Source organism: Pleurodeles waltl, chromosome 6 (genome assembly GCF_031143425.1).
Source record: "Pleurodeles waltl isolate 20211129_DDA chromosome 6, aPleWal1.hap1.20221129, whole genome shotgun sequence".
NCBI classification, from domain to species: domain Eukaryota; kingdom Metazoa; phylum Chordata; class Amphibia; order Caudata; family Salamandridae; genus Pleurodeles; species Pleurodeles waltl.
In genome coordinates, this window is record NC_090445.1 from 1700280129 (window position 1) to 1700298687 (window position 18559).

Consider the following 18559-nt stretch of genomic DNA (forward strand, 5'->3'; position numbering starts at 1 on the left):
TATATTAAGATGAATGTTTGATATTGGTAATTCTGATAACGGTATTTGTTTAATGTTTTAGAAGCTTTACAGTAATAGAAAGCACATCCCAGAGCAGTAACACATTCCAAACCTGGAAACTCGAGACCAGGATCCAAGAGGCACCAGTTTCTACGGAAGTCAGAAAGGGCCGCAGATTTGTGCAGCACTTCAACAGTGGAAACGCAAGAACGGTGTTGTCTCTCTTTTTTTATTTTATCCACTTCCCCCCTACCCTTGAGCTTCTGTTCTTAGTGCACTGTGTTAAAAACTAGTGTGCTGGAACAAGCAGTTTCAGGGTGGGGTCGGATTGTCTTCAACCTCCATCAGAACTGAACAAGAACTCAGGTGAGCTGGGCTTTGACACCGACTACTTTCACAACAAAATCACAGTGATCTACAGAAATGTTCACCCCCCAGCCCAGCAGCATCAAACACCTACTGACTCTGTCTGAGGACTCCTCCAGCCACCTCATCAACGACTGGAAGCCACTATCCATCCAGGAAACAGCCACCCTCATGGCTTCAACCAACTCTGGCTCACCCCACTACAAAGGCCCACATCACATCTTCAACCTTGGCCAGAAGGAAATCAGCACGAGGAATGCTATCCTCTACTTTAGGAAGTAAAGCATATCATGTTCCAGGCAGGAGCAGTAAGTTCATTAGTCTCCTCTTGGCCTAGGATAAGTCCCAGCCTTGAGGAAAGTAATTACAGGATATCCTGACTCAGAGTTTTCGTTCTCTGAGGTAGTGTTGCAGTGCTTCATTCGGAAGTCCCAGACAAGAACAAGATACTGGTTTGGGGGGGGGGGGGGAAGGGGGGGGGGGGGGGCAGGGAGTACTTATACCAGACTGGAAGCACTAGCAAAAGCCTAGAGCCTAATCAAAATGGTTTGCCTCCTTTTCACTCCCCAGACGACAAGAGCATGAAACCTATTTCCTTGCTACTTCCCAGTCTCTCTACACTAGAGGAGGGGGATACCAAGTGGCTATTGATATGAGTATTGGGAGGCCTAAGCATGATCTCCCAAGTTGGGAGTCAACTGATTGCTTGGCAGAACAAGGCCTTATTTGTAACACAACAGCTTGGGGCTGCTTTTGAAAATATCTCCATATCTGGCAGGATTTGTATGTGGATTGCTCATTACATCCAGTGCACCTAGAGGGTCCTGATGCACAGGCCCAAAGGAGTGCTACTAGTAGGTTGACAGGATCACCGGGATGAAGATAATCCAAAGAGGACTGTCATTCTGTGCTCTGTTTACCAGGTTCTACCAGAGGACACCGCTGCACAGAACAGGGACACACACAGGCACCACACAGGTCTAGCTCCAGGAAGGGGAAAATAAAGGACCACATTCATGGATTTCAGTATGAGGGCATGCATATACCACTTTCAGGCGTGTATGGTAAAGTAAAAGTCTTGTACCCCTGCATATAAAATCAGCTGCCACTAACCAAATGTTCCTTTTATCCAAGTAAGTGGGCAGGACCACCCTCCAGCTATGGGTATGTGTCTCAGTCTAGCAGAGCCTGGTGCTGTCTTGATGAAGCAACAAAACAATGTAGAGCGCACTCCGCGGATAGGAGTGTGTTCACAGCACTCTGTGAAACAGAAAGGGATCAGTCAGAATGGCACCGCTCTCCAAGTAGTGAAGAACATTTATCTGTGTACTTGAACTTTAAACAGAGTCTGTTAAGTATCTTCAGAACAGGACAGCTAGAGTGCTGGGCTTTCCTTCTCGTTGTGGACACCTTTATCTGGATGTGGGCTCAGGGAAGAGAGGCTACAAACACAGTGAAGCGACACAGTAAATAGGAGAGGAGTATAGCCTTGCATATGGTGTGAAAGGTATCACCTGAAAAGGTCACACCCTTTGTCCGCATTGAAGTCCTGTATACGATCATGGTTCGGTTCTGGTCATATTGTAGCAAAGGGCAACAATTGGCTTAATAATTTGTCTCAGTCTTTCAACATGAAGTTGCTTATTCTTGCCAGGTTATAGGAAATAGCAGGGAACAGTCCTAATGAAGGTTAGCTGCTGGGTTCCTGTGCATGAATCTCTTCTTCTGAAAGCTGTCTGTATGTTTAAGTTCACAGGCTTCTTGTAGCTGTGCGGGATGACTGTACCTCACTTAGTCCTTGGAAAAAGCAATCATGGTTGTGGAGGTGCATTATTTAACAATAAGTCATCTCACTTGGACATTTTGATGGAAGGGAAATGGTGCTGGGAGTCAGTGATTTGTGTTGAATAAGTGGAAGTGGTATATCATGAGAATCCTGGAGCACGGGGGGCATAAGGTGCATTCTACACATTTAAATTAGTACTACTTATTTTTATCCTAAAGAACTTTAATAGTTGTGCATTTTAACAGACTGTTTTAACTGGACCTTCCAATGAGAAGACTCATTTAGGTCGAGCACAAGCGTTCGACCTCTTGTATACTTTTAAGTATACTTCTTCTGTGGGCTTCCAGCTATTTCATTTGTTAAGTTTCAGTGTCATTTAAAAATCCTTGCTTGCTAGTGGTCAGTCATGCTTCTTTGTCCCTCTTTCTCCTGTGTGTCTGTGTGGGAGCAGTGACGAACTACTGTACAAATATGCTTTGTCCTGTTTATCTGGTCTGAGGGGACTTTTCTTTTACTTTGTTTCCTGCTCCTGTCCAGGGAACTTTCCCTTTTCATTTGCAGAGCGTTCTTCCTCTGAGCTTAGCTGTAAACAAGGCCATATATCAGGCTGTTATCTTGGTCACATTTGGTCTTTGTGGGCTCTCTGCACCCTCTCACAGCTGCCTGGCTCCCGCCCTTCTTTGGGTTGAATTTTCTTTACCAAGTGTGCCTGCCTGTGTGCTGAGAGCAAGGGCGGAGGATCCCTTGTACTTGCTTATAGCCTAGGCACCCAGCTCTACCAGGGCTTCACAATCCTTAGAGACAGTGCCCACTTCTCCTCCATACTGGGATCCCACTCGCAGCTCCATCAGTACACCTCAGTTCACACTCTCGAGACCCTCAGCTGTGCTAGTAACGCCACACACCCTGTCTGCCAGACCTCCGTTCTTGCAGTCAGTACACTCTGCAGCTCCAGTACTGGGACCTCGGGCGCAGCTACATCAGTGCACTGCAGTTCACACACTCCAAGCCCTCAGCCATGCCTGCCAGGAAGCCCACACATGCTGACTGCCAGAGCACCTCAGTTCTTGCAGTCAGTATACTCTTCTCCTCCAGTACTGAGTCCTCGGGCACAGCTCCTTCAGGGCACCGCAGTTCACACACTCCAAGCCTTCAGCGTGCCAGAGCCCCCCACACACTGTCTGCCAGAGAACCTCAGTTCTTACAGTCCGTACACTCTGCGGTTCCAGTACAACTACCTCAGGTGCAGCTCCATCAGTGCACCTCAGTTCTACCCCTGCAAGGTCACTTCCTTTCCTATACTGGGACCCGGCTCACATACAGCTCCATTATAGCAGCTCAGTTCCAATATTCAGTCCCACTGCCAAGCCAATATTGGGCCCAAAAGAGCAATACACGTCTCAGTCAGTGCACCTCATGTCTAATATCGAGCACCACTGTTTATGGGAACAACCACAGCTCTGACAGAATCTATCAATTCTAACATTCAGTGCACATTTCTTCTCAGTACTGTGGCTCATGCACATGCCATTCAGGACTTCTCGTTTCTGTGGTTCAAAGGTAATGCCACTCCCATATGGGCCCCACTGGAAGCTTCACCAGGGCGCCTCCAGGCTAACACCTGGGAACACTGGCACACCAATACTGGGTGCCACACATAGCTCCATTAACATACCTCACTTCTGACCTTGTGTGCCGTTACTATTCGAGTACTGCAGCCCACATACAGCTCTGTCAGTGCACCTCAACCCTAACCTGCAGCGCCTCATTATTCCAATACCAGGAATTACAAGGCGCTCCCTTTCTCATTCCTCACCCTCTGCCTTTCTGTTATGCCACCATTGGGCCGGTACACAGCTTGGTCTATACCCCAATCCTGATCTGAAGCACCTCAGTATTGCTGTATTGGGGTTCACATACAACTCTGCTAATGCACCTCCTGCTGTTCTGCAGTGCCCCCTGCTGTTCCATACTCTCACTTCTGTTTGAGGACGTGGGAGAGCCAATTAAATCTATTCTTTGCTGCCATCTTTATTTGGGAGGGTCTGCCTTACCTATCTCACTCCGTTCTTTCCTTTACTCTGTTTGCTCTCAATGTTTTCTTTCTCCCCCACTTTTCTCTTTCCAGCTCTTAAAATCCACACATTAACAGTTTCACTCTTTCTTTCAGCTGTTTATTTCTACTCCTCTCCTTTTTTTTGTTTCCCTCTTCCTTCATCAAACTCGCAAAAACTTGGTTATTTCTTTCCTTGTTGCGTTCCTCTCTTTTTTCTTCATCAGGTGTTCTTTCTTTCACTATTTTTTCTCTTCCTTTCATTCTTTCTTTTATTTCTATTTGCTCTTTCCTTTGACTCGGTATGCGTCCTTTCACTTATTTTTTTTTAGATCTTTCTTCCTTCCTCTGGTGTTTTTCTTATCTTTAGCTGTCAATTCATGTTTTACTATAAATCCCTCTTTTTCCTGTCTGTATGTGGAACCCACAAGTTACTTGTCGGGACCTGAAGTGTCAGCCATTCTCTGTCTGTGGGAAATGTGTCAATACATAATTGCCCTGGTTCTTTCGCTGTTTGTTTCTCTCACCAGCTCTCTTTTTGTCTCACACTTCTTTCATTATTTTTTCCCTTTCATCTTTCGTTCGCTAGCTTCCTTCCCTTTTTTCTTTTGTCTCACATGTTTGCTCTATTTCTCTCTGTCGTGTTTTCATTTTCTCGTTTTGTTTCCCTTCTTTCTTTTATTTCTTTGCGACCCCTTCTTTTTCTTCCATTTGTCTGTTGAATTCCTTTCGCTTCTCTTTTTCTGTCCCATCCACTTTCTCTCCTGAGGCCTAGTTATCAATGGAGCAACAGGTGCAGTGGCACCGGGGCCCAGAGACCTATGGACATCACACAGTTCAAATTACTTCTGTATTTTCCTACTGAAATTGTAGTCAACCATTTTCCTTTCTTACTCAAGGGCCCATGAAACCGTTACTACGCCACTTGTCCTCTCCATCTTCACTCCCGACTCATTCTTTCCCCTCACCCTCCAATCCGTCCCAAATTATAATTTTGTTTTGAGCATTACCATCTAATGCCAAAAGTTTATATGATTGTATCTGTTTTAATATAGAGGAAGAACCTAAATGTAAGTGCTTTGGTTAAATGCTGGGCCACTGGAATTATATGGCGGGAAAAGACTAAATTATGAGGCAGGGTTGACCAATTTATGTGGCAAGAAAAGTCCAGTTATGAATTTACAATGCCAGTAGCTCTTACGCAAGAAAATGCAAGAGCTATCGCATTGCAAATGCTTCTTTTTCCTTTGCGTCTAGGAGACCACTGCTATGGTGAGCTTCGAAGTCAATCCTATATTTTGCCCATGGTGAGATTAACCTATTTTGTGTTGTTTTGTGTTATCTCCTTTAGGTTCAGCGTCGGCGCTGGAAACTGAAACTGATTGCAGATCTGGAAGCCAGAGTCCGAGCAGAACCGATCCCCCTGCCTACAGAGTGAGTGACAAGGTTTGCGCACAGAGGTTGGGTTTGGGTTACTCCTCTTGATTGTCTTGGCGCTATAGATCCGCTCATGTCAGGAGGTTTTTATCACAATTTGGACATTTTGTCATTGCATCGAGCATCGCACAAGGTCTGCTTAGCTGGTATCTTTGGCTGGAACATGGTTAAAGTTCTCATACTTTGCTGCCGCTTCCGGTCTTGTGGCATTTGCAGAAAATGGGAAGTAGTTGAAGGGTAACTTTAACTGCATTTAATTTTGGGTGACTTGACTGCTCTTTTTATACCCTTTTATGGCTATTCTATGTTTTTTTGATGAAGATAACTATAGGCTAGTTATTTCTGTGACCAGAGCTTCTGACATCGCTGCTCGTCCTGCGTAACCAAAAGGTCTTCAAGAAGATCCTAAGAGAAGTGCTGAAGTGGCCCTAGGAGTCTGCTTCCTACTTTAGATGCATGTTTTTGAAGATGGTGGCAGCCTTTTGTGTCGGATGTATGGCTCAAGGACATTCTCTTGGCCCAGTACTTTTCTATATAGTTTCTGCCACGCGTAGTGGCAACGGTGTCCAGGACTGTAACCCATGTGCTTTCACCAAAGTGTTTCTATTCTTGGGTTCGTCCTGCAGTGCATGATGTGAACCTTTTGTCTCCGAGGCCCTAAAAAGGTCTTGAGATGCCCGTTCTTATAAGGCTTAGAACGTTTCGATGTCGGTTCCTCCATCTGTTGTCCTGCCCAGCGTAAGTCTGCCGTGGCACAATATAGTCCATGCTTGCAGCACGGATCTCAACTGCTCAGGTTGGCAGATGTGAGTTCAGCTTGACGAACACTGCTTTGTTCACAACATACTCTTTAAGCCCCTTTTGCTGAGTTTAAATTTGAAAAATAACACATCCCCACGGTTGGGAGCTTCCTGACTACTTTGCAGCTGTTACTCTTTTTTTCACTTGCCCTTTGTATTATTTGTTTTTTTAAAGCAATTTGGTGTTCTTTTTCATTTGTTCAGTCCCCTAGAACTCAAGGAGCTGGAATACAGACCTGTGAAGGTCAGAGGTCGCTTCGATCACAGCAAAGAGTTGTACATCCAGCCTCGGTCCCTAGTGGACCCCGAGCGAGAGGCGCGAGAAGCGGGGAAGCTGGCATCCAGTGCAGACAGTGGTGCTAATGTTATCACTCCATTTTACTGCACAGACCTCGGGTACTGTCCTCCATAGCCTAATACTGAAGCCCAGGATTTGGGTAGGTGAAAGTACATGCCTGTTTTGATCTTGCTTTTCTTTCACGTAGGGTTACAATTCTCGTCAACAGAGGCTTCGTTCCAAGGAAGAAGCTGAATCCATCCACAAGAAGCCGAGGACAGGTAGAGCAGTGCACTGTCAACATGTGTGCAGTTTAATGTGTGCAGTCTGCTAGTTGATGCAGATAGTACTCTGGGGAGTTTAGCTTGGGGTCATTGAGGCCACTGGATTGTACTGGGGAGAGATTGCTGAGTGACATCCATGAAACTATATTGAGGATTGCTTGACTTAGAGCCCCCGAAGGAGGAGTCTCAGGCAGACCCCACCTTTTCCTATTGAGTGTGATACAGATGAGACCAAAAAACTCAGTGGTGCAAATTACATTTGCAATGAATATGCCTGGTATTTTTGCAATTTAGGGAGCCCAGGCTGTATTTGATTTCATTTTGTGTGCAAACTATTTTTTCAGGGACAGGCACTAGGAGGTCAGGCCTTGAGGTGCATGTCTACACAAACATCTGAGCAAACATAACGAGGATTCATCTTATCTCCCAATAGTAACTTATACATAGGAGATTGCAAACCCTGTATTATCTGGATCTGTCCTCTAGCACACATGTCTGTGGCCCTTTGAGTGTTCTAGAGAACACTTCCAGGGGTTCTTCAGTACTGCTGAAAAGTGCAAGGTCTTACAAAGTTAATTTGCTTTAGGATTTTACTGTGAAATTGTTAAATTATCGAGCAGCCCCTAGTGGCACTTGTGTTTTGAACCATGTCTTGTTCTGGTAGATCAATTTTCGGCAACCTCCAAAGTGTCTTTATCCTGTGAGACATTTAGGGCCATATGTACGAAAGCTTTTTCCCTTAGACACAGAATGGGTAAAATCCTTTCGTACATCTGGCCCTTAGACTTTAGAACTTCACTCAATACTCCAGATGGGGCCTGCAGTATTACTCCAGAACTACTGATGTGGCCTCCAGTGCTAGACTCAGTACTTCAAAAGTATTGTACTGAACTGAAAAGATGGGTCACTCTATGCAAAACAGTGGTGACACAACTCCCAGTGTGTTGCTCGGCCTGCCTCTCCTGATGCACCGATTAGCCTCTTTTTGTGGTTCGCTTCACACATCTTTCATAAGTACTGCTTGAATATCAGTCTGAGTGACTGCACTTTTAAAGTAACTAAATAATCAATTTTTCTTTTCTGCAGATCGAAGATGAAGTTGAGCTTGTTGGGATAGTCAGGCTGTCGGAAACTCGCAAACCCTTTGTTCCGCAGAATGACATTGAAAGGAATCACTGGCATTATAAGGACTTGGAGGCCATGGGGCGAGTCACCGGAGCAGAGCCCATATTAATCGATGCAAATCTGAGTTAGTATGGAAGTAATACATTTGTTCACTCTGTCTATAACTTCCTTAGCTTCATCCACACCTCTCCATGAACCTCTTCAGATTCGCATCTCTTCCTGCAGCGGCTCGAACACAGGTGCCCGTTCTAAACCACTCCAGCTGTTCTTTTCCCAATGAACCACATCCTCACCGTACATCCAATCTCAATTCTACTTTAAGCATCTGTTCTTCTCCATGCATGTTCCTCCCCTCCATGTCTCTGCAATGTTTTCTAGATGCACTGATTTTAGAAATCTCTCTCATGATGTGATTTTTTTTGTGCATCAAAATTAACATTTGTCCATTATTGCACACACAAAATAACAAGCAAATAGCATCACATATCTGAGATGGAAAACAAATTAATTAAAAAAGGAACCCTGGCACCTAAATAGTTAAACAATAACATAAAGAATAGCATTGTGATACAGATTAAGGGGAAAGTGTGCAGACACTGACAATGAACAGCAATACATGACTGTAGCATCTGAGAGTGCAAACGCATAGGGCTAGATAAACCAACAACTAGCAGACAGCAGCCTCACTACTGCTGAGGGAGAGATACGAACACAGAGCGCAACAAACTGTAATATACGATTCACTGAAGACACTCACAGGTTTGTTGAAAGTCACGAGATGGGACCCAGCCGGTGGAGCAGACTGATCAGAAGACAACAGGATACACATGGAGAACCAGAATACCCACACTGTGCAGTGTGGAGACATTGACATGCACACAGGAACTGAAATACCAGGCCCACCGGTTACTTTCCAAAGGTCTGTTGTTGGGCGCAAGGCCTGACACCTGAGAGTCCTTACTTTGGGAAACCTCTACCGGGAGACAAATGTCTATGTACCAAGAACTGGACATACACAATTACATATCTTGGTGTAAGGTCGCAGGAGCCTACATGCTGCCAACCCTTTAGCCTAGAGGTCTTCAAACTGGGGGATGCTCCCCCCCCCCCCCCCCCCCCCCCCCCCCCAGGGCTGTCTCTTGTGATCCCAGGGGGGACACCAGGCTGTGGCCAAAAGGAGGATTATGCAGATAATAGTGCTTTGTTTTAAGCAGAAAAATCTTTATTGCATTTGTAAAAAGGTAACAGAACTTAACTGCAATGTTTAAATAAGTCAAGACTTAATTAAACATTGCCAACTTAATAGAATAGTTATGAAACATTCTGGGGGGGAGGGCGGCAATGATTTATTTTTCCCCACTTGGGGGTGGCGTGACATTAACAGGTTTGAAAACCACTGCTCTACCCCCTCTTTCAGAGCTACTGCCTCTGGGAGAACTTACAATCAGCAGACAACAGTCTGTGTTCTAAAGACAGCATGTGAGCCACAGACACACCCTGTAACAGAAACACAAGGCCCACTTTTCACACTCACACAGGTTAGTTAAATGTTGTAAGACCTGACCCTCATTCTGTGCCCTCACTGTGGTGAAAAACTTAACCATCAAACTGTAGTTTGCATGCAAAGGACAGAGTTTTAAAAGACCCACTGATAACACTTGATTAAGTTCGGGGATCATGGTGAAGCGTGACCATTCTCACGAACCTCTTACATTGAGAATAATAACAACTGGCAAACAGTAGGGTGCAAACAGAGACCCACCAGCACCAAGTCAACAACGAACTGACAGATGTTGTGTCATACCATGCCACGTGATATTGTGATCCGAAAGCATAGGTATAGATGCGTCTTTAGAAACCCAGTTTGGGTTTTCCAGCAAGTAAAGGCAGAAAATTTCAGAACCTAGTAATCAAAAGCTTGTAGTCTGCAGGCAGTCGCCACATGTGTCTTTAAATCTCACATAGCTGGTGGGAAAGCAGCTTGAGATTTGTTTAATCAAAATTGTGGACAGATACCAAGTGCCAGATGTACTAAGATTACAGTCACTAAAAGTGTTGCAAATACAGCAGTAACTTTATGTGAATGCAATCTAATTTTGTGAACCGACGTATGTCCAATAGGCTGGCTCACAAAATACCAAATTGCGTGGGGGTCACAGAACAACCTGTTTAATTAAGATTCATGAGGTAGATCACAATTTGCGAGCCCCTGTGATTGGCTACAATCACAGTGATAGTGGCCTGCAAGGGACAGCCTATCACCATCTCTGTTATTACTTTCGAAAACAGAAAACTTTTTTATTTTATTTTTTTATTTTAAAAGCGGTACCCTAGACCCCGGCCTACTCCTCCTGAAGCTGCCAACCTGATTCCAAAGGAGAGGCTGTTCAAGGAGTACCGCTTTGTGAATCCGATACCACCCCAGGTTGGAAGCCTGTGACATTGCAATGGCTTGCGACTAGAATTCTTGTCTCAGACCATCGATACATAGATAATGAATTGAAATTAGATGACATGTCCTAAACACGTCCCTTCCAAACTGAGATTTGATACCCATTTCTAAACCCATTCAGTGATTTAAAACAACTTTTTAGAATAGCTAAACAGATTTAGTACAATAGGAAAGACTTCTGGTGTTTGCAAATACTAAAACTCTTTTTACATCTGTCCGTAAGTTTTTAAATTTAAATTCTTACTATGCTGGAACCCAATGAAGGGGCGGCCTGCCAGGTTACTCTTCGATTTCAGACATTGTGTCCAAGCATAGATCCAGGGATGAGAGCAATGTCAGATTGTAGAAGGGGGAAGGAAACAGAATACCACTAGGCCATCTGTGTTCTTTAACTGGGGCTAGAAGAAGGTACCACCAAGAAACTTGAGGGACAAAAGAAGAAGCCTTGAACCTAATTTACGAACTCTGAAGGTAAGCATATTGCATCTCAGAAGCCTTTCCTGCAATTTCAACTTCCCTGCTGGACTGACACTTCTGCGATCTAATTACCGGTCTGAAACTATGGAATGTTATGTGGTAGTCGCTGGATATTTCCTTATCAAGTCCCACCTAATAAACCCCGAAAGAGGGCGACCCGCAGCGTAGCCAAGAGATGTTGACTGAGATGCTTGACGTGTGTGACTTTAATGTTTGTACAGCACTGCATGGTGCATCATTACTATGAATTAATCTTGTACAGCAGTGGTTGTCCTTCGGTTGAGGATAAGGCAAACAACCTTGGTGTTCACAGAATGTCTCCTTAAAAGGTATGTTTGTGAGACTTTTGTAAGAAGGTGTGCGCTTTCTTTAGTGTCTGTCTGCTGGTTTGCTCCTCAAAGCTGCACACCTTGAGTTCTGTCTTACGGCTGAACATTTGAAAGTGCACAGCTTGGTCAGAAGAGGCCTCATCAAGGTGCCACTTCCACCGGAGACTTTTATTGAAAGTGTATTTAATGCCTGGGCCAGTTCGACTGTAGATAAACCTTCTGGCACCTGCTTGACAGAAGTGTCCTTAGCTGGGAAGACAGGAAAAACGGCTGACAAACCAGGATCTTCTGCAGCTCTTTGAAAGGAGGACTCTATGAGGTAATAGAAAAAAGATAGTGCCACAATTGATTCAGCACTGACGCCCCTGATTTGATAAAGAAATTACTTCAGTAAAAATAATAAGTTAAAAAAAGAGTGTAAGCACTCTTAACATTTGATTTAAATAAAAGTGTGCATGTTTGTGTGTGTGTGGATGAACTTTCAAGGATCTGAATTTATTAAAAGAAACTTTGCAACAGAAAGTGCAGACAAAAACATTTGAAATAGGTTTTGTGGGTCTGTTATCTATGGTTGAAGTCAATAATATTATCCTTATCAAATGGTATCTTACGTGGCCACAGTGAAACCCGCACATAAACTTGATTGGTGTGTCTGCCATTTAAGTAATTTGGCATAAAACTGGTTCCATCGCCTTACTTTTCATGATCTGTTCCCTGCAGAGAGCACAGTCCCAGGAGGGCCCATCGGGGGTCAAACAAGAGTGACACTGAGGAACGAGCATATGCAGTACATCGTGACTTGGTAAGCTTCAGATATCGCTAATGTAGTGGATGATCTTGAATTAAAGACACACAATAAATGGTGCAGCAATCAGCAAATTTTCTACTGAAAGGAAAGGTACAGGTTATTCTTTAGTATGACAGACTTTAACCTATATGAGTATGAATCTTGGCTAAACACTTTCAAATACTTTTGAGATTGTTGGTGCCACCTCATGCCTAATTTCAGCAATAAGGATCTGTGGAGGGTGTCTTTGTAGTGAAGTCTCTCAATGTGGACATTGAACTGTAGAAAATCTAAATGTGTAAAATATTTCCTTATGGGGTGGGGTTCTCATCTCAGGTTGTCGTGGTCTTTACATTGTAACAAAGGAGGTATTAGCAATAACTAAAGAGAGCATAGAGATGAAGTTAAAGATCTTCTGTGATGGCCAGAACAAAAAAGCAATGGGACAAACAATGGGAGCCTATTATTTCTAGGAGTCCTGATCAGGCAAATGAAAACAAGGTACCTTTTTGGGAGTGCTGCACTTTGGACACCATAGATCGGGTGATGGGACATTCTCAGTCCCTACCCTTGTGTTTTGAAGCTCCTGACTCTTTGCCTTTTTAGAAACCGACGTTTCTTCTCTACCCATTTCACCTGGTCTTCATACTCTTGAGCATTGTAGCCCTCTGCCTCCTGCCAATAAGTCTTCTCGAGTATAGTTGTGCTGTACTAATAGCAACAATTACCGGTCCTTAAGTGAGATTATGGAAAGATGAGCCTTCTGGGCTTTCAAAAAGGCAACATGTTGGTTGGAAAGTGCATCCTTAAAGAGACAGTGAGAGATCTCAGTTCGGAAGGCGAAGTGGAATAGAGCCCACTTAGGAGCCTGAGGGGTGTCTGTGGGGGAGTCTTTATGTCTCTTTAGTTCTGGGGCCTGCAGCAATGGAGAATGTATTTTTTAATCTGGGTTGGTTAACCATGGTGAATGAGTTTGAAAGATCTAGTTATTAATGAATCCATTGTGTGCCTTTAAGGAGGAACTGACAACAGTCGATGAGCAGAGAAGTAAAGTGTAGGGAAAGGAATGTAAGAATACAGAGGAAGCATTGAAGGGGTGTATATATCATAAGATAAAGTACTATGTGATGTTTAATGGGAGCATTTTTCTAGCTGTGAATATTCAGATACCTAGTTCAGTTGTAGTGAGGATGCATTTCATTAGCACATATCTTTTCCAGGAGCCTATAGGATCTCAGAGAGGTGATATTTTTGAATATATCATGCCTCCGGACCGCCTCATGCCCTCTATAGTTTTTTACGGTCTGTCCCCTTAAAATCACCTGATGCCATTACTGTAAAGGACATGCTTTCCCTAGAACAAATGCAGCCTTTTGGGATAACAAAATGTGGGATGACTGAAGACTACAAGTATGCCCTGGCGAGGAATAGAGCGGTGGACATGCCATTTCAAAAATAGAAGGATGAAGAACCCAGTAGTACAACAAGGGTGTTTTATTTTGATTTGTTTTGGGGAGGCTGACTTTTCAGGGCCTTTACTTTAAGACAAAATGTGCAGGGATAGCTGCTCAGCTAACAAGTAACTGGAGAAGCTGAATCTTTAGTGGTGTGTTGCAGAAGACACCATATTCATCAGTGAGTGCAAACTTAGTTTTATTCACCAATATATGACCTAAGGGACATTTTGCCCCATGTGAATGTTCTCCTCCTGTGAGCCATGACTTCTCTCCACACTCAACAGAACAAGGCCATGTAAGGCTGAAACTCGTTGGGACTTAGCATTGCCATCACATTTGAACTTGGAAAATAAGTAAACAAATAAATGTTTGACTGCCTGTCAACTGGAGTGCAGAGTTGGGTGTTCATTAGGCCGACGAATCCGTGAAAGTTTGTGAGTATATTGTAATTGTAATTGTATTTATATAGCAGTTACTACCGCTGACAAGGTGTCATAGCGCTTTTTGGCCAGTAGCACGCTGCTCTGGAATCCAAGAGGAATTAGTGGTGGACTAGTGTAGGGAAATATGAGTAAAGTATTAGTTTGAGTTCATTTGGGAGTTTATGGTAAAAGGATTTAGGCTTGGGATGAGTAAAGGAGAGATGGAGGAGGGAAGAGTCTGTGGAAAGGGTTAGGGAGATCATAGTAGCAGAAGGGGTTTTGGATGAGTCAAAGGTGAGAGAAATGAGGGAGAATTTAGTAGGGTTGTTTGGGAGATCGTAGTAGTAAACTGAGGTGTGGGGTGAGGCAGGAGCGGCAGAGGAGGGAGGCAGGCTTATTTTCGCGATCAAAGTTGTAGAGTGGGTTTGGGGTGAGTCAGAGTGGGGATGCAGGATAGATTGATAGAGACATAAGGTGATGCGAAGACATAGTAAAGCTTATGAGAGAGTACCTTTTATTCTATTTTAAAAATTTTTTTTTTTTTTTTTTTAAATTACTTTATTTAATTGTATTTACTTCTATTTCATTTTTCTCTAGTACAGTAGGACTAGAGTAATAAATAAATAGAAATGTAAATACATGTGCTAGTTGTAAAGTGCCAGACCAGCCAAAGGGCAGCGGAGCACTGTACTGGTCAAAGGCAATTATGTAGTCAATGAGTGCTTGGAAAGGTAGCTGGACTCTGAGAGCAGAAGTGTAGGGTTACTGCGTCATGAATTAGCATTCTTTATAAAGTGTTAGTATTTCTCTTTTACATGGTCTGCTTGAATGGCAAACTTTATCTTAAACCTCATCTTGGTTGTCTCTGGAGGCAGTCACTGCTCTTGACATCAGTCGTTTTCCTTGGCCTCCCATCCAGTATCCATTCGGGTCTATGATTTCCTCTCCCTTTTCACCTCCACAGCATCCTTCCCTGTCTTTTATCCTTCCCCAATAGTCTAGCTCCAGCGCGCCTCCCTATTCCACTGTTCTTTCCAGGGCGTCCAACCCTGGTGTCCAGCAATATGGCAAAACGGTTAAGAACATCTTCATGTGGCTACTTCCCTGTGTTTAAGAGCCAGGTCCAGAACCCCTGCATTGTTTCACTCCTCTAACATCACACCCCTACTCTGTCCATAAGCTCAAATGCTTTCCACTTGAAGAATCACTCATTGCACACCTCTGAAGCTCTCAACCTCTGTGTCACAGCTCTGTCTAATGGCTTTCCGATGATCTACACGGCCGTGCAGGTGGCTTGGAGCCTGCGCAGATGTGATCATATCTTAGTTGCCCGCTGCTTGCTCCCGGTCTAGAAGCGCACCCACTATTTCTGGTGCTAACGGGTTTCTCTCGCTCCTGCCCCTTCTTGCACTCTCTTTTGCCTCATATTCCTTCTAGGATGCTGCGCTCATGCTCACTTGCCTTTCTCAGCATTCTGTTGGGAACGAGGAAGATTGTGGTAGTGGATCCTTTGAGATCTTGGGCCCTAAACTGTACAGTGCTCTTCCACTGGATCTTACACTTTGGGGGTCATTCTGACCCCGGCGGGCGGCGGGAGCCGCCCGCCTGGAGGGAACCGCCAGAAGACCGTACCGCGGTCAAAAGACCGCGGCGGTCATTCTGGGTTTCCCACTGGGCTGGCGGGCGACCGCCAAAAGGCCGCCCGCCAGCCCAGTGGGAAACAGCCCTCCATGAGGATGCCGGCTCCGAATGGAGCCGGCGGAGTGGAGGATGTGCGACGGGTGCAGTGGCACCCGTCGCGTATTTCAGTGTCTGCAATGCAGACACTGAAATACAAAGTGGGGCCCTCTTACGGGGGCCCCTGCAGTGCCCATGCCTTTGGCATGGGCACTGCAGGGGCCCCACGACACCCCTCACTGCCATCCTGTTCCTGGCGGGCGGAACCACCAGGAACAGGATGGCGGTGAGGGGGGCGGAATCCCCCAAGGCGGCGCAGCAAGCTGCGCCGCCATGGGGGATTCCCAGGGCAGCGGAAAACCGGCGGGAGACCGCCGGTTTTCCACTTCTGACCGCAGGCGAACTGCCGTGGTCAGAATGCCCAAGGGAGCACCGCCAGCCTGTTGGCGGTGCTCCCGCGGTCCCCGGCCCTGGCGATATTTACCGCCAGGGTCGGAATGACCCCCTTTATCTTTAACTCTGCACATTCTAGGAAGAAAAAAAACCATAAAACTAATCTGTTTTGCTAACTTTCCTTTTAGCTGTTTCTGTCTCGCTGTCCACCTGATTTTTGCCTGTTGAATATCCTAGTGCCATAATGCCTTTCGGTGACCACTTCACTGTATGAATAAATAAATCTGATTTATGGTTTTCCATAATGTCCTGCTGCACTCAGCTCTGTTACGCCTGGTTGTACAATACTTGGCCTTCTGTCGTTCCTGGGTGGAAACCACATATCATGCTTTGGTTAATTAACTGTGCCGCCTTAATTTGGGCTTCTGTCACTCTGGTGTAGACTTTTGCTCCTGGGAGGGGGACTCTAAATAATATTCTCTGGTTGTTTATCAGTGTCTCCAGGGGTTAATCTGCTCTGGCGTTGGGATGGACCACATATCCTCCCCAAGTGACTTAACAGTTCCTAGGAGTGGGGCCTTTGTCACTCCTGTGGAAATCCATATCACATATTGTGGGCCCACTTATTCGATTCACATTAATGGTGGCTTCTGTTGTACGAAACAGACCATCCTAAACATGGTAACTTCTGTGACTTCTTTGGTTTCCACACTTTCCACAACGCTTCATGCTTTAAGCACAGCAACACTGCAACACTGAATATTAAGCACATCTCCAAACCTCACACTCATCACCCAACACCTCTTACAAAGGTACATCTACAACCAACACCATTTGTAGTGACACCCGGCAACAGGGTTTTCAGAAGCTGATGTGAATACAAACTCTCGCCGGGCCCTTTAGGTCACTACATACTTGAAACAGTACAAACACAAAATAAGTTTGGTTAAAAGTTACCTAGTGATGACTACTCGTTTCCAGGACAGGACTGATGATTAGTAAAATGTAAATCATATGATAAGTGGTTTTTACTTTAAGTTGAGCTTCACCTCCTCTTTTCCACTGAGTGTCCCTTTTGGTCTTGCAGGTACGGACTGTGTGCCGCAACATCGTACCTCTGGTGCAAGAAGTTCATCATGAAGTTACCGGTGTAGAAGATGGAAGCCAGCTCCTAGAGTAGACAAGCAGACTGACAAGTGCTTTTCAAGAATGGTGGGGAAGGTGCACTCACTTCTCACATGGTACATTTGGATTGAGTTAAGGTGAAATGGACCCAGGACAGTGGGAACCTCTTGTGCACTTTATATCACCACCGTCACCTGGCACAAGTATCCAAGCAGTTTTCGGTGCTCCAGAAATCTACCATGTTTCCAAGGTTTGCTACTACATTCAGACTTGACAATAGGAACTTCCATCTGTTAAATATTTTGAGAAATTGTGTGGGAATTAACTGAAAGTTGAAAACAGCTTCTTGGTTAATTTCGCTTTGTAAATCAGTTTCTGGTGTTTTTTTGGAATCCATAGATGGAGCACAGGGTGAGTAGTTTTGATTACAAATAAATAAGGAACTACTGAAGTGATACTATCTGCATTCCAGAACAAGTATTTAACAATGCCATCAAGGATAATAGACTGGAACTCAGGCGATTAACTATAGTTCAAAATCATCTGCAGATGGCTAGAACATTACTTTGCCATCATGTCACCTTTACTACAAATGTAGAGGCTTAGGACAAGTGGAGAGAGTATGAGAATATTGGAGTATGGTGTGCTATTGGTATGGCAGCACCTTCAGTAGTCAGTGAGTGACTTTCCAATGGTTCTGAGGTTTCCAGATCAGATCATAATCTGATTTGACTTGTGAAGATGTACTATCAGTAGGGCAAATGCGGGTGGTGGTTGTGATGTCTGTGCAGATGTTGCAACTGGTTTTGATGTTGATGTGAGCTTGCACTGGGTGGGTAGGGTTGATGTCATATTTCTTCAGGCCATTAAAGAGGTGCACTGCAGCATTTAGGGTACCCATAAAACAGGGCCAGTGTGGAGTCTGGGAGGACGTGGATCAGGGTGCTGCCACCTTTCAAGTTTGAGCGCAAGAGAGCTTGACTGGCAGGTCTGAAGTTGATTTCTGAGAGAACCTTTGATACTTTCTAAAGTAGAGAGAGATGGTACCAGGGCATCTTGGGTTTTGTGGTGAAGTGATGCTTGAAAGTGAAGTCAATGTCTGCGTGCAGCTGAATGACTTGGTGTTGGGTGAAAGTTGAAATTCATACCAATTTAAATTCATGTTGTTGAGCCAAGTGTGTACTAGTCATTGCTCATTGTCTGTGGCGAAAGGTAATAGTTGTGCTTTGTTTGGGTTGTGCTTTGTTAGGGTGCTGAACATCCACAACTGGGTACAAATGCATGCAGTGTTTGCGGTATTAGATGTGGAGAA

General features: G+C 44.7%; 1 protein-coding gene across 1 annotated transcript in view; it reads left to right on the forward strand.

Moving 5' to 3' along the window:
- Positions 1–17702, forward strand: part of SURF1 (SURF1 cytochrome c oxidase assembly factor) — a 39274-nt gene extending 21572 nt beyond the window's left edge. The window contains exons 5-10 of the mRNA XM_069241803.1: positions 5557–5639; positions 6647–6838; positions 6928–7000; positions 8090–8252; positions 12107–12188; positions 17210–17702. Of these exons, the coding sequence (XP_069097904.1) occupies positions 5557–5639; positions 6647–6838; positions 6928–7000; positions 8090–8252; positions 12107–12188; positions 17210–17276 (660 nt within the window). The 3' untranslated portion in view covers positions 17277–17702. The remainder of the gene's footprint in view (positions 1–5556; positions 5640–6646; positions 6839–6927; positions 7001–8089; positions 8253–12106; positions 12189–17209) is intronic.
- Positions 17703–18559: the final 857 nt, after the last annotated feature.